Here is a 13,255-nt window from a genome sequence, read left to right as displayed (position 1 = left end):
CCGGCCACTGTGTCAACAAAAGTGGAAAATGACGCGGTAATGAGGGCTTTATTTACAGAAATGGAACAGTTGCTCCTGCCCGGGTCCTTACCGGCACCGCAGGCTGCCGGCCGGTCCCTGCGATGTCCAGGCGGGACGGGGATAGGCAAAGGGCACCCTGGAGAGGGACTGGGGAGCACGGGGTGCCCTGGGTGGGGGTCTGCCGGACCCTCTTCAGGTCCTCCTCGAGGAGGAAGAGGCCCCGAGCAGCCGTGTTCCCTCTCCTCTCCTCCCGCCGAGACCCGCCAGCTCGTTACACGCCACGGCTGCGCGGCGGCGGCGGCGGCTCCCACCGGGGCGTCCCCCGGGCCCCGGCACCGGGGAGGGGGATCCCGCGCTCCGCCCGCAGCACCGGGAGGCCCCCGCCCCCTCCTCCTCCTCCTGCTCGTCCTCCTCCTCCTCTTCCTCCCCTCCCGCGCTGCCCCCCGCCCTCCCGGTGCGGCCCCCCCGTCCCGCCGCGCCCCGCCCCGGGCGCCCGCCGCCGCCGCCGCCCCCGCCCCCGCCTCCGGAGCGGGCGGGCTGGGCGGGGGGGCCGCACCGTGCCGAGCCGAGCCGTGCCGAGTCGCCCCGAGCCGCCCCCCGCCCCTCGCCGCGCCGCGGAGGATGCTCGGGCCGTGAGCCCGCAGCCGGCAGCCCCGGCGCGGCGCAGCCATGGGCAAGGACCAGGAGCTGGTGCAGGCGGTGAAGGCGGAGGACATCGCGGCCGTGCAGAAGCTGCTGCAGAGGCCCAAGCCCGGCAAAGCCAGTGAGTGCGGCGGCGGCGGTGGGGCCGGGGGGGGGGCGGTGGCGGGAGGGGGACCCGGGGGGGGACACACACGGACACCGGCGTCGCAACAGCAGGCGGGGCGGCTCGGGGCCGCATCCCAGCGCTGCTCCCGGGGCCCGGCCGCGTTGCCGCCCTGCCCGCCCCGGAGCATCCCCGGCCCCGGAGCATCCCCGGCCCTTCCCTGGTTGCGGCGCGTCGCAGGCGGGCGGGGGCCGTGGACGTGCCGGGGACCCCCGGTGGCGCCCCGGGAGGGGCGGGGAGAGGGCTGCCCGGTGGGGGTCTGAGCATCCCGGCGGGGCTCGGAACATCCTCGGGCGCTGCGCGGGTGCTGGGCGCTGCACAGGGTCCCCCGCCGGTCCCGGGGTAGCTCCCGGTGCGGCCGGTTCCCAGTCGGGCTGCCCTTGTCCCGCGGCCGGGACCAACTCCCGACCCCCCGGGAGCCGGGCCCGGTGCCCCCGGGATGTTTGGCCTGGGCAGGGGCTGCGGCCGGGCGGCGCCGGGCACATCTGCGTGTGCGTGGAGCGAGTGTGCCCGGCCCGCGTGTGAGCCCCGGGGCTCAGCGCCCGCACACCTCTGCGTGTGTCCGCGCTGCCGCGGGTGCGTGTGCGGCTGTGTTTGGGTGCGTGGGGTGTTTGCGTGGCGGTGTGTACCCTGGCATCTGTGTGTTTGGCTGGGCTGTTGGTGCCTCTCGGTGTGGGGGTGTTTGGATGTCGCTCCGCGGGTATCTCCCGGTGCGTCCCTGCGGCTGGCTGTGCACGGCTCCCGTGTGTGCACCGAGTGTGCGTGGCCAGGTGTGAGGCTGCGGGGGCGTGCGTGTGGCTGTACGTGTGTGTCTCCAGCTGTACGTGTGTAGCTCCATGAGTATCTACTCGCTGTAGGATATAACTGCTCTGTCGAGGCGTTCCGCCCCGGAGTGAATAATTCATGGTGCTGATGCAGCCGCAGGTTTCAGGCCTGGTGCATGGGATGAACTGGGGGGCTGGGGACTGTCACTGGGTATGGACAGGGACCTCATGTGGCATCTGGACACACAGCCCCTTCATGGCTGCACCCAGTGTCCCTCCCTACAGGGCCAAGCACTCCCCGAATGCTGTTTTCCTGGAATTGTGCAAGGCTGGTGTGGTGTCCCCCATCCCTGGTCATGCAGGGGTGTTCCTGGCCGAGCAGGGCCAGCGTGGTGTCCCCTGTGCTCTGGTGCTGGGCAGGCACCCCCCATGTCCCTGCTCTGGTGTGGCATCCCCCATGTCCCTGCTTTAGTGTGGCATCCACCATGTCCATAGTACCACTTGGGGCCAGTGTGTGTTTCCTTGTGCCATGCAGGGCCAACATGGTATCCCCCCATGTCCTGGTGCTGTGCAGGCCTGACATGGTGTTCCCTAGGGCCCAGTGCCATCATTGCTGTCATTGCTGAGGGACTGTACAGGACAAGAAGAGCCTCCAGCTCAGAGCCCCCTTCATTCTAACCTGCTCCAGGTGCTGCCACTGCAGTGGCCTCTCGGAGTGACACGTGGGGATGGAGACAACACTTGGCCTGTCCCCAGCACTGTCCCCCACACACCCCTCTCCAGTCCCTGCTGGCAACAGCCAGAGATGCCAGAGTGCCACCACCTCCTCCTGCATCTCTCTCCTTCCCTGTGCTCTGCTGCATCTCCCACTGCTGAGCCCTCCAGGTACCAGGTGGATTGGCCACGGGTGGCCAGTGGTGCTCCCCATGTCAGGATCGCAGGGTAGGGACAAGGGACACCCAGTGAGGCTGAGCCTGGTCTTGGGCAGATTCCCACTGTAGGCCTGGATGCTTGCCCCATTCCCTGGCTGGGCTGTCCATCTCCAGCTCTGCTGAGCCCTCCAGAGCCAGTGCTGGGCTGCTCTGGTGCCATTTCCCCCTGGACCCGGCTCTCTTGCCTGGCAGAGGGTGCCACGTGTGCGTCACAGGTGCTGTGCTCCCGGCCTGGGGTGCATGAGCACCTCTGACCATGGCAGTGAGGCTGGAGGAGCGGTACGAGGAGAGGGACAGCACTGAGCAGAGCTGTCCCCATGCCGCCCCATGTCCCCTCCAAGTACCAGTCCCACACATGCCTGTGGTGCTCCCCGCGCTGTGCGGCACCAGGAAGATTTGTAACTTAGCTCTGTTATCTGGATAATATCCTATTCATGTGGGGTTTAATAAATGAGATTTTAAAAATCCTTGCGTGAATTAGCGCGGGTTGCCATGGCGACATGGGGCCCGGTGTGGTGTGTGGAGTGCGGGGCCGGGGCCCGGGCCGGCCGCAGCGAGCACCGCGCCTGCTTCCCGGGCATCCATAATTGATGAGGTTGTCTGAAAGTTGCGCAAATCAGATGCAGGGATTTGGCAGCAAACTGTTTCCCTCCCTGTCCCCTCCTTCCCGGTGCTACCTCGAAGAATTGTAGTGACTTGGCGTTTTCCCCTTGGCTCCAGAACCATGGGATGGGATGGGATGGGATGGGATGGGGCCCTGGGGTGTCTCCAGTAGCACCCGTGCCCACTGTGCCATCCCTGTCCTGGGCACCCAGGGCTTCAGGCAGTGGGAGATGAGCCGTGCTGTGCTGTGCAGGGAATCCACAGCTCCTCGGCCATGGAGAGTTGGAGCGAGCTGGTTCCTTCCCCGTGGGGCCAGTGCTGCCAGTGGCTCATCCTCTTTGGAAATGGCTTCTGTGTGGTGCTGCCAGTGCTGTGTGAGGGACCTCGAGCCGAGGGTTGGATCCTCTGTCCTGGCTTCTCCTCCCACTGGGCTGGGGGGCTTTGTAAAGCACTTCCACACGTGGCAGCTTCATGTGGCCAAGGAGACGTCCCAGCACGTGGCCCTGTGGTGCCAGGATAAGCATCCAGCGTGTCAGGGGCTGGCTGTGCGGGCGGAACACAGGGCTGTGTCCTGGGGGGATGTGCTGCCCACCCCGTGCTTGGTCCTCAGGGCCATCCTGGTCCCCCAGGCTGCCATCAGGACCCGTGTTCTCATGTGCTGTTGGAGCTCTGGGTACCTCGCTCTGGGACACCCGGGGATGGGCAAGCCAGGCTGACTGGCTGGGATTGGGAACTGGGCATGGAACTCTGCAACCCTTGTGTCCTGCCATGCTGGGGTGACCCAGCCCAGGCTGGTCTCACTGCCCGGGGGTGCTGTGCTCCAGCCCGGGCAGCTCTCCGGGTAACCATTCCCACGCTGCCGCCTGTGCAGGGCTCTGCATCCTGCCCTGCATGTCACTGGCAGTACTGCTGGCATTTCAGGACTTAGCCCAGCCAGCCCTGGCCCTGCTGCCATGTGCCAGGAGCAGGTCCTGGCCTGCTTGGGCAGGGACCTCAAAGCTCAGCAAAAACTCCCAGGCTCATCACCCTCTGGGGTGCTGCTGTCCCGTGGTGAGACATCCCGGGATGTGAGTGGAGCTGCAGTGGCTGAGTGGGATCATTGCTTCTCCAGCGCTCCAGGGAGAGTGGGAAGCAGAGCCAGACCCCTTGAGAACATGGGCTTCTGGGCAGGGCCTCAACCAGCTGCCTCCTGCCCTCCAGAGCATCCTCTTGCACTATGGCCAGTTAATTCTGGGTTTTTTTGCCTGCATTTGATTGCATTAATAATCTCCTCTGATAACAGTATTTAATAAAACCGGGCTAATATGGCGCAGTTAGGAAATGTCTTTGACATTTTACAATTCAATTTCTATGCAGTAAAAGGCAGGGCAGCTGCAAATCCAATTGTGGTGCAGTGCCCAGGGCGTGTGTGGCCGGCAGCCACCGGAGCTGCCCAGTTCCCCCTCAGCCCTCTGGGAGAGCAGGAGCCTTTCCTGGGAGGCAGCCACCCCGATGGCTCCCCTCTGCTGCTCCCTGGTCACAGGCACTGGGCAGACCCTCCTTGCTGACAGAGAAGCCCGGGTAGAGGGGAGCAGACAGTGCTCACCCATGTGCCAGAGCCCCTGGATGCTGCCAGCCTCTGGAGCCATTGGTGCTGGTCAGGACATCTGGAGTTGAGAGGAAGGGGCTGTAGGACCAGATCCTGTGGCAGCTTGGCCAAAAGGGTGCTGGGCCCCCATGCATCCCCTGTCCTGTGGCCAGGAGCTGCTCCTATGCCTCTCCCAATCCCCTTGGCATGGATTAACGGGTGGAATGCCAAGGGGGTGGGCTGGGATGCAGGTGATGCCAGCGTCGGGTGATGCTGGTGCCTCCCAGCCGTGTCCCAGGCACGGGGCTGTGCTCTGAGTACCACTGGCAGGCAGGCTCCCGAGTCAGGGCCGAGCAGCTCCGGCTGCTGCCGTGCTCATCCACGTGTCAGCGGGTCCCTCATAAACTTCTTGGGGTTTCCAGCCCACGTGTGAAGCTTCGCTCCCAGCAGGACTTGGCAGGCGGATGCGGGCTGGAGCGTGCCAAGTTTCCTTCCAGAGGGGCACTATTGCTCAGCCTGGGGTGACTTCTCCTTATTTTATATTTCTTGCCTCTCTCTGTGGCTGGGCTAAGTTGTGGGTGCAAACCATCCTCTGCCACCCGCCCCCAGCACAGCCCCCATGTCCATGCTGGCTGCCGGGTCCCTGCCCACCGGGAATGCTGCAGGGCACCCGGGACTGTTGGCCACAGCCACCGAGGAGCAGCAGGGTTGCCGGCCAGCAGCTCTGTTCCCAGCTTCCTTACTGGCCTGGATTTTCTCTCAGCAGTCCCAAATTCACCTGGCTTGACACCAACCAGCCCTTTGCCAGCAGCGGGTGGCCCCTCGTGCTGGGGCTCTCTCACGGCCGCCGGCTCCGGCTCTTCCCCGCACCGGGACCTTGCTGCCGGTGCTGTGGTGCCCCTTGCTGCCCGTGCACTGTGGGGTGCTGCTGTGGGGGATGTGGCAGGGCCAGGCTCCACCCAGGGGTAATGGTGCTGGCAGTGAGCAGGGCTGGGTGCTGTGGGTGCTCCTAGCCCTTCTCTGCAGCCACCCCCATCCGTGCCAGCCCATCGTGGTTTCCAGTAGCCAGGCTGGCGCTTGGCTCCTATCCTCTGCTCTGCACTCCCTTTAACTCTTCCATCCACTTCCCAGCTGCTGGGAATGGCTGCAATCAGTCCCCTTCCCCTCTTGGTCTGCCTGGGTGCCCCCAGCCCCTTCCCATTCCCCATGTGCCTGCACCAGCCACAGCAGCAATGCCCATGGATAGCAGCTCTGTGGTGCTGTGCCAGGGCACTGGGTGTTCCAAAGCAGTGGTGAGAACTCAGGGAATGTATTCCTCAGGCACATGGCAGGCAGGAGCTGTGACATTGCTGGCAGGGTGAGCAGTGGACGGGAATGCCCAGCTCTGGCTGATGCCTGAGGTTGTGTTTGCCATGGTGCTCTCTTCTGCCCTGGTGCCGCTGAGAGAGTGGTGTGTGCTGGGAATGGTGCTCAGGCACCATTGGGAGAGTGTTGGAGAACAAATTTGCTGATATTTAATGACAGGTGCTGTTACTATCAGGCTCCTATGGGCAAGGGAGAGGCATTGGGAAGCAAAACTCAGGAGGGCCTGCACGGGCACTGTTGCTGTCACCGCTTTGTGTCCCATCCACAGCCAAGTGTGCTGTGCGGACAGGCCATGCTAGGGACATCATCAAGCCAGTGTGCAGTGCTGATGTCACCTCTGCCCCGGGTTACCATCCTGTCCCGCAGCTGGGGCACGTGGGACTCACCCTCCTGGTTCCCCTCTCCCCAGAGGAACATGGCCAGCGCAGCCCACCTGGCGCAGGAGCGATGCTACCAGTGGCCCGGCTCCTTGTGCCAGGCTGAGAAGGATCTTTAAGCTCTAATGAAATGTTAATAGTATTTTCCAACTCAATACGGGAGCAGAAAATGAGGTGTTTAACGCTAGGCTCTGCAGCGACAGGAGCAATCAGCCTGAGAAATGGGAAGCTGGGATGCAGTGCCGGCCTCAGCTCGGCCTGACAGTCCCGTGCTGCTGGGACCACTCTGGTGATGGATGGGTTCCAGTGCCGGCACAAGCCATCCGGTGGGGAAGCACGGTGCCGGGAGGGCGTGGGAGAGCGTCTGGCTGGGAGTGCCAGCTCTGCCTGGGTCTCCTTGGGTCTCCCCACCAAGGTCACTGCTGGCTGCCTGGAGAGCACCGAGCAGATGGAGGCAGCAGTGGGGCCGGGGTGCCCCAGGGTGCAGTGGGACACAGGCCCCCAGCACTGTGCCCTGCCACGGCCTGTGTCAGCTGGAGACAGAGTTGGCTGGAGATGGTGCCCGCAGCCACCACAGGCACGGCCGAGCTCTGCTTCTCCGAGCACCGGCAGCCAGGTGCTCTGCCGGTGTGCCTGCATGTGCCCCGCTGCATCCACGTCCTCCCTTGCATCCATGTGCACGCATGTACCCGTGTGAATGTGTGCATCCATGTGCACGCATGTACCCGTGTGAACGTGTGCATCCATGTGCACGCGTGTGCCTGCGTGAATGTGTGCATCCATGTGCACACATGTGCCCGTGTGAATATGTGCACCCATGTGCACGCGTGTGCCCGTGTGAATGTGTGCATCCATGTGCGCGCATCGGCCCCTCTGCATCCGTGTGCCGTGTGCCTCCGTGCACGCGTGTGCGCCCTGTGTCCATGTGCCCCTGCCCCGTGCGTCCGTGTGCCCGCGGCCGCCTCCGCTGCCCGCGTCGGCCCTGCCTCCTCCCCGGCCTGGCGTGGGGCTGGCGCCGGGGACGGCCGGCCCGCGGCGGCGGCAGCCGGCTGATCCCTTCCAGATGTGGCTGCCGGAGCCCGGCTCCGCGCCGCCTCCTCGGGAGGCCCCCGCAGGTTGTCGGTCCGCGGCCGCCGGAGCCGCTGGATCAGACAAAGCGCGGCTGCCCGGCTCCTGCATTGCAGCTGGGCTGTTTACGGCAGGCACGCTCCTCGCAGCCCTGCGGCTCCGCAGCAGCTCCGCTCCAGCGTCTGTCCCGGCCGGTCCTGCGCTGCCCCTGCCAGCCCCCTTCTGGGGGACACTGGGGACACTGGAACGGGTGCTGAGAGCCCTGCGCCTCCCCTGCAGCGGTGCCAGCCCGCTGGGAGCGGTGTGAGGCCTCTGGCCGCGCTCCCGGTGCTCCTGGATGATGCACGGCACCGCCTGGCCGCACATCCCCGCGCTGTCCACCCGCCCCGGCACAGACCGCGGCACCCCCGAGCTGCCAGCCCTGCAGAGCTGCCGTGACCGTGCCCGTCCTGCCCGCGGGGTCCCAGGCACACCACCGTGGTGCAGAGGGTGGGCACGGTGCACCCACACGCGTGGAGCCAGGCTGTTCCGTGCACGAGGACAAACGATGGCTCTAAAATAGACCCTCGGGCCTGTTTTGCCGGCGTGTGGTGGGGAGCTCAGAGCTGGTGCTGCGGCAGCACCTGGTGCCTCTGATGGATCTGGGCTGCCTGCACACACACACACACACACACACACACACATGTGCACACTTGTGCACATGATCTGTGTATGCCAGGAGCTCCTGCCAATCCCCAGCGCTGCTGGACTGCACTGGGTTCATGGGAGGCCAATGATGAAGACTGTGCGTTAGTTAATGATGCTTTGAGATGCTCAAAGCTCCTGATCCCTCCCTGCAGCCAGCGAGGCCAGCGCTGGTCCTCCCAGGGATCCCTGATGCTGCAGAGGGGGCAAGGATGGGGAGGAGGTGGGGAGGATGAGGATGAGGCAGGACAGGATGGTCTCTGCTCCCATGTCCCACAGGGGTGTGGTGCTAACCATGGTGAGATGGATGGATGGGCAAACACAGGTGACAGTGGCCCTGAGCAACCATGTCCCGTCCCTGCCGTGCCAGCCTTGCCGTGGCAGCAGTGACTGCTTCCAGCCAGGGTGATTAATGAAAATTACCTGTTTGCCACAGGCTGGCAATTAGGGCTCCCTGGCAGCAACACCAACACGCATTTCTGCACAGACGAGGGTGGGCGTGCAGCTGGCACCGGGCACGACGGGCAGGTGGGACGCTCGGTGCTGGTCCCATGGAGCTGAGCACAGCACCTCGTGTCCCACCTGTGGGGCAGAGCCAGCGCATCCCTGCGCTGCCCACACACCTGCCCATTCCTGTTGCTTCTTCCCTGCATCCCTGGGTGCACAAGGCCGAGTCACCAGCAGCCACTGCTCAGCAGAGCCCCGTGGCTTTGTGTGGTACTCGGGGGGATGGGGGGAATGGGGCTGCCCCAAGGGAGTCCGGCTGGTGCAGCGTGGCTTGGGTAGGCTCTGTGGCACCACACAGCAAAGGTTGGGTGAGGATACATCTTGGGAATACAGGGAGAGCAGGGATCCTCACAGTAGCTGCTGGTTCACCGTGGAGTGCTGGGTCCCACTCCAGCCCCAGTGGTTTGGTTCTGTCCTGGGTACACTTGTGTCCCCTGTCCCCGCCTGCCCTGGCAGCCCTCAAGGGCAGCCCCTCACCCTCCCTTGGGATCAAAAAGTTTCCTTTTTGTAAAAATAAAAGCATCACAGCGGAGTCCCCGCTGCCTCTTGAAAGCTGCATTTAAGCTGCTTCCTGTGGCCCCAGGGGACAGCCCTGTGCTGCCATGACTCAGGCTGCCAGAGCCCAGCCAGCCTCCAGTGCGGATTTCTCCACTCCCTGGGGAAGGCTTCGCAAGGGCTGGGCATCCAGAGTGTCCGCAGGTGTGCTGGGCACAGGGCCAGCGTCCCCCAGGAGTGCCTTGGGATTTGGGGAATGGCTGGTGATGGGCAGCAGGGCACCCAGCTGTGGGTGTGCACTGCGATGTCCAGATGTGATGGACAGTTGTTATCCTGCTGTGTTGGGCACTGGGGCGTCCAGTACTGATGAACTGTTGTTGTCTGGCTGTGATGGGCACTGGGGTGTCCAGTACTGATGGACAGTTGTTGTCTGGCTGTGATGGGCACTGGGGTGTCCAGTACTGATGTACAGTTGTTGTCTGGCTGTGATGGGCACTGGGGTCTCCAGTACTGATGGACAGTTGTTGTCCAGCTGTGATGGGCACTGGGGTGTCCAGCTGTGGTGAGTGGTGTGTGTCCAGCTGTGGTGGGCAGTAGCTACCAACTGTGTTGTGTACTGCTCTGCAATGGCTCCATCCCATCCCAGCTACCTCTTAGCCCCAGGCAATCCCTTTTCCTGTACAGCGGTGCATTATTTATACAGTCCAAATCGATCGGAAGATGATAACGGCTTCATTAGCATCTGAGCATCGCGCCGGCCTCAGCGCCTGACACGACCTTGGCTGCAGGAGTACAAGCTTTTCCCTGTCAGGACCAGCTCCCTGATGTCACCATCATCACTAGACCCAGCCAGGGGTGCTGTGCCCACTCGGTGGGGTCCCCACACTGTCACATGCTGCCATGGGGAATCAGACCCACCCATGCCAGGGCTCCTCGTGCAGCCCCGTTGTTTGCGTGGCGCTCGTCAGCAGGGATATAATTAAGAGCAGCTATTTTGGATGCTTCCTTTATCCGGCAGCTCCCAGCGATGCCACTGCAGGATCCTCCCTCTGTCTCTGAAACAGGCGCTTGCCTTGAATGTCTTCCCTGTGGATATTCACTGCCTGTGGGGTCCTGTTGTGTTTGCGGGAGGGCACACGCAGGGGTCCGGCTGCCCACGTCAGCTGGGGAGTAGGTTACAGCAGGGCTGGGGTTGGAGGGGAGGGGGATCACTGCAGAGGGATGATGGAAGGGATGGAGAGGAGCATTTGGGGGGGGTTCTCCTGGCTCATCCACTGCCACCATGCTTGGGGGGGGCAGCCATGCTTTCCCCTCATTAAGGAGATGTTGATTTAGCAGAGGCTGGAGCCATCTGCTTGGAGCAGCCGCCTGCTCCTTGCTCCCTGCTCCCTGCTCCCTGTTCCCTGCCGGGGGGAGCTGGGTGAGGATGTGCTTCGTCAGCGGAGGCTTGGCTGGGGGCCCCCAGCCCTGGCTGGGCATCGATCGCTGCTGGCGCTGCACTGGCCGCAGACACAGGGGCTGGTGTGTGAGCACGTGAAGGGGTGCTGGGAAGGGAGAAGAGTCCCCCCCAGGCACCGAGGAGTCCCACCATGGGGGGCCATGGCCTCGGACATGTGTGCAGGGATGGGGCTGGAGCAGCTGGGAATGGGATTCTCCCACCAACAGGTATTGGGGTGCCTGGAACTGTGGTTGGTCTCAGTCTCATCATGGCATACACCGGGGTGCCTGGAGCACCCTGGAGCTGTGCCTGGAGCTGGGCACAGGGGTCTCCATGCAACACGTGCTGGGATACCTGGAGAAGCAGGGGCCCAGGAGTCTCCCCACAGCATGCACTGGGATGTGTGGTGCAGCAGTTGGGTGTGGGGGTCTCCCTGTGGCCGTGCACTGGGATGCCCAGAGCTGTGGCTGGGCACAGGGGTCTCTCCCCAGCGTGCACCAGGGTGCCTGGAGCAGCTGCCAGGCCCGGTGTGAAGAGCCAGGGTGGCGCACGGCTGGGCCCTGGGGTCGGGCAGTGCTGCTCCCCCGTGCATGCCCGGCTCTGCACGTGCGGGTGGCTCGTGCGTGGCCCGTCGCGGTGCCCGTGGCCGCTGCGGGGCCGGCGCGTGGCGGGGGAGGCCGGGCCCGGCCAGGAGCTCGCAGCACACGGAGCGCCAGCCTGAATGCAAGCGTGCACTGAGCTCCCGAGCTCCCTGTGTTTAAGTGGAGGCATTTCTGGGAGTAGTGGCAGGGCTGCTCCCCGCGGCGGTGTTTACTCTGGCAGACGCTGTTTATAGCTGGTGTCGATGGCAGACGCTGCGGCTCCCGGTGCACGCAGGAGCCGCCGGCTGCAGCCACATCCGGAGGTGCTGGAGAGCGCTGGATGGATCCCGTGTTTCCCCCTTTCATGGGGCCAGTGATGTGGTCCTGCCCTGGGATGCTGCTGGGGTGCAAGGTGCTCTGAGAGCTTTGGGGAGCCGTGCCAGGAGAAGGAAGGGAGCCCTGTGCTCCCACATGGCAGAGTCATCACCTGAGCAGCCTGTGGGGAGCCAAGAGGGGACACTGTGGTGTCCCAGGGATGGAGGGGGGGCTTAGGAGGTCAGAGCAAAGAGCAAAGAGCCACCCCTCCCACAACACCTGCCTGATGGCATCTGCTTGTGTGTGGAGAGGGCAGGACGGTGGTTACAGGTGTTCAGTGGTCCCCGACACCCCTTCAGTAGTCTCAGCAGAGGGGACAGCCAGGAACACGCTGGGTGCCCACTGGCAGCATGGCTGTGCAGGAGCCCTGCTTTCCTCCCTGCTGTGCCTGTCTCCTTTTGTAGCTGATATTTTTAATTAGAAATGCTCAGGTCCCTTCTCTCTCCCTCGTTAGTGGAAGAGTTTTCCTTGTGCTTCCCAGCCATTAATGAGCTCTCACAGTTCTTGCTGCCCTCCGACAGGCTGCAAATCCCACTATGGGTCTGGTGATGTGTCAGGTCCCCATCCTGCTCCCCTGCTCTGGGAACTGGGGTTATTCTGAGACCCCAGCTGGGTTCCATGCTCCAGCTGCCTTCAGCATGCTGGCGGCCACTTCCAGAGCTTTAAGGAAAGTCAAACCACTGCATGGCTGGAAGTCACTGACTAAGCACTTGGCACGGGCAGTGATGGAAGTGCTAAACAGATTTTGGCAGCCGCAGCCTCTCCTGCAGGTGCAGGGAGGAAAAATTTGCCGCTATGGTGTGTTGGAGTGCCGGTGGTTTGGGTGATGCCGGGGTGGCACACGTGCCTGGGGATCGCCAAAGGCGTCACTGCCGCACCTGCCACCCCGATCCCCGGGCACTGCCCCGTCCCAGCCCCTTGCTGGGATCAACCCGTGGGAAAGGCCAGGCACCGCAGACCTGCTGACATCCGTCCGTCCATCTGCAAGGACCGATTAGCCGGAGCGGGGCCCGTCTCGGGGCTGGAGATCGGAGCCAGTGCCGGGCACGGTGCCGCTCCTGCGCCCACCGGCTCCCTTTGTCCGCTGGCCCTTTGCATCCCTGGGGGGCAGCCTGGCCCCCTTCTCCTGGGAGCTGGTTCTTGGCGTGGGGAGGCAGCGGAAGCGGCGCTGGGCTCCTCTCCACCGGAGCTGAATGGCACCTTTGTTGGGGACGCTGGCGGCAGCTCGGGGCTGGCGGGGACCCGCTCGACCCCGGCCACTGCCATCGGTCCCAGTGTTGGGTCAGCTCTGCCCACCAGTAATGTCCGATTCTTGCCAGAGGAGCATGGGGATGTTGGGGCAGGGGTGGCATTTGGGGCTTCTGTGGTGTTCCTGTCTCTTCCCGCACTCAGGACCCTGCAATGCCCCTGTCCCTCCCTGCGCCCTGGGGACCATGTGGTGTCCCTGTCCTCCATGCACCCTGGGCATCCCATATACCCTCATCCCTCCCTGCATTCTGGGTACCCCTTGGTGCCTCTGTCCATCCTTGCACCTTGAGACCCTGCAGTGGCCCCTTCCCTCCCCACATCCTGGGGACCTTGCAGTGCCCATCCCTCTTCACACCCTGGAGAACCAGTCATGAACCATCCCTCCCTGCACCCTGGGGACCCCACAGTGCCCCTTCTCATCCCAC

At 64.0% G+C, this 13,255-nt stretch overlaps 1 protein-coding gene across 2 annotated transcripts in view; it reads left to right on the top strand.

Annotated features, from left to right (window-relative positions):
* The first annotated feature begins 610 nt into the window (after nt 1–610).
* CASKIN1 (CASK interacting protein 1) overlaps nt 611–13,255 on the top strand; it is a 30,463-nt gene continuing 17,818 nt past the window's right edge. Inside the window, exon 1 of one of the 2 annotated variants that reach the window (XM_032704093.1) lies at nt 611–784. In XM_032704093.1, the coding sequence (XP_032559984.1) occupies nt 691–784 (94 nt within the window). In that variant the 5' untranslated portion in view covers nt 611–690. The remainder of the gene's footprint in view (nt 785–13,255) is intronic. The other variant, XM_032704094.1, reaches the window with a different exon arrangement.

The sequence above is a fragment of the Chiroxiphia lanceolata genome, chromosome 16 (genome assembly GCF_009829145.1).
Source record: "Chiroxiphia lanceolata isolate bChiLan1 chromosome 16, bChiLan1.pri, whole genome shotgun sequence".
In the NCBI taxonomy this organism is placed as follows: domain Eukaryota; kingdom Metazoa; phylum Chordata; class Aves; order Passeriformes; family Pipridae; genus Chiroxiphia; species Chiroxiphia lanceolata.
This window is presented reverse-complemented; position numbering and strand designations above follow the sequence as displayed.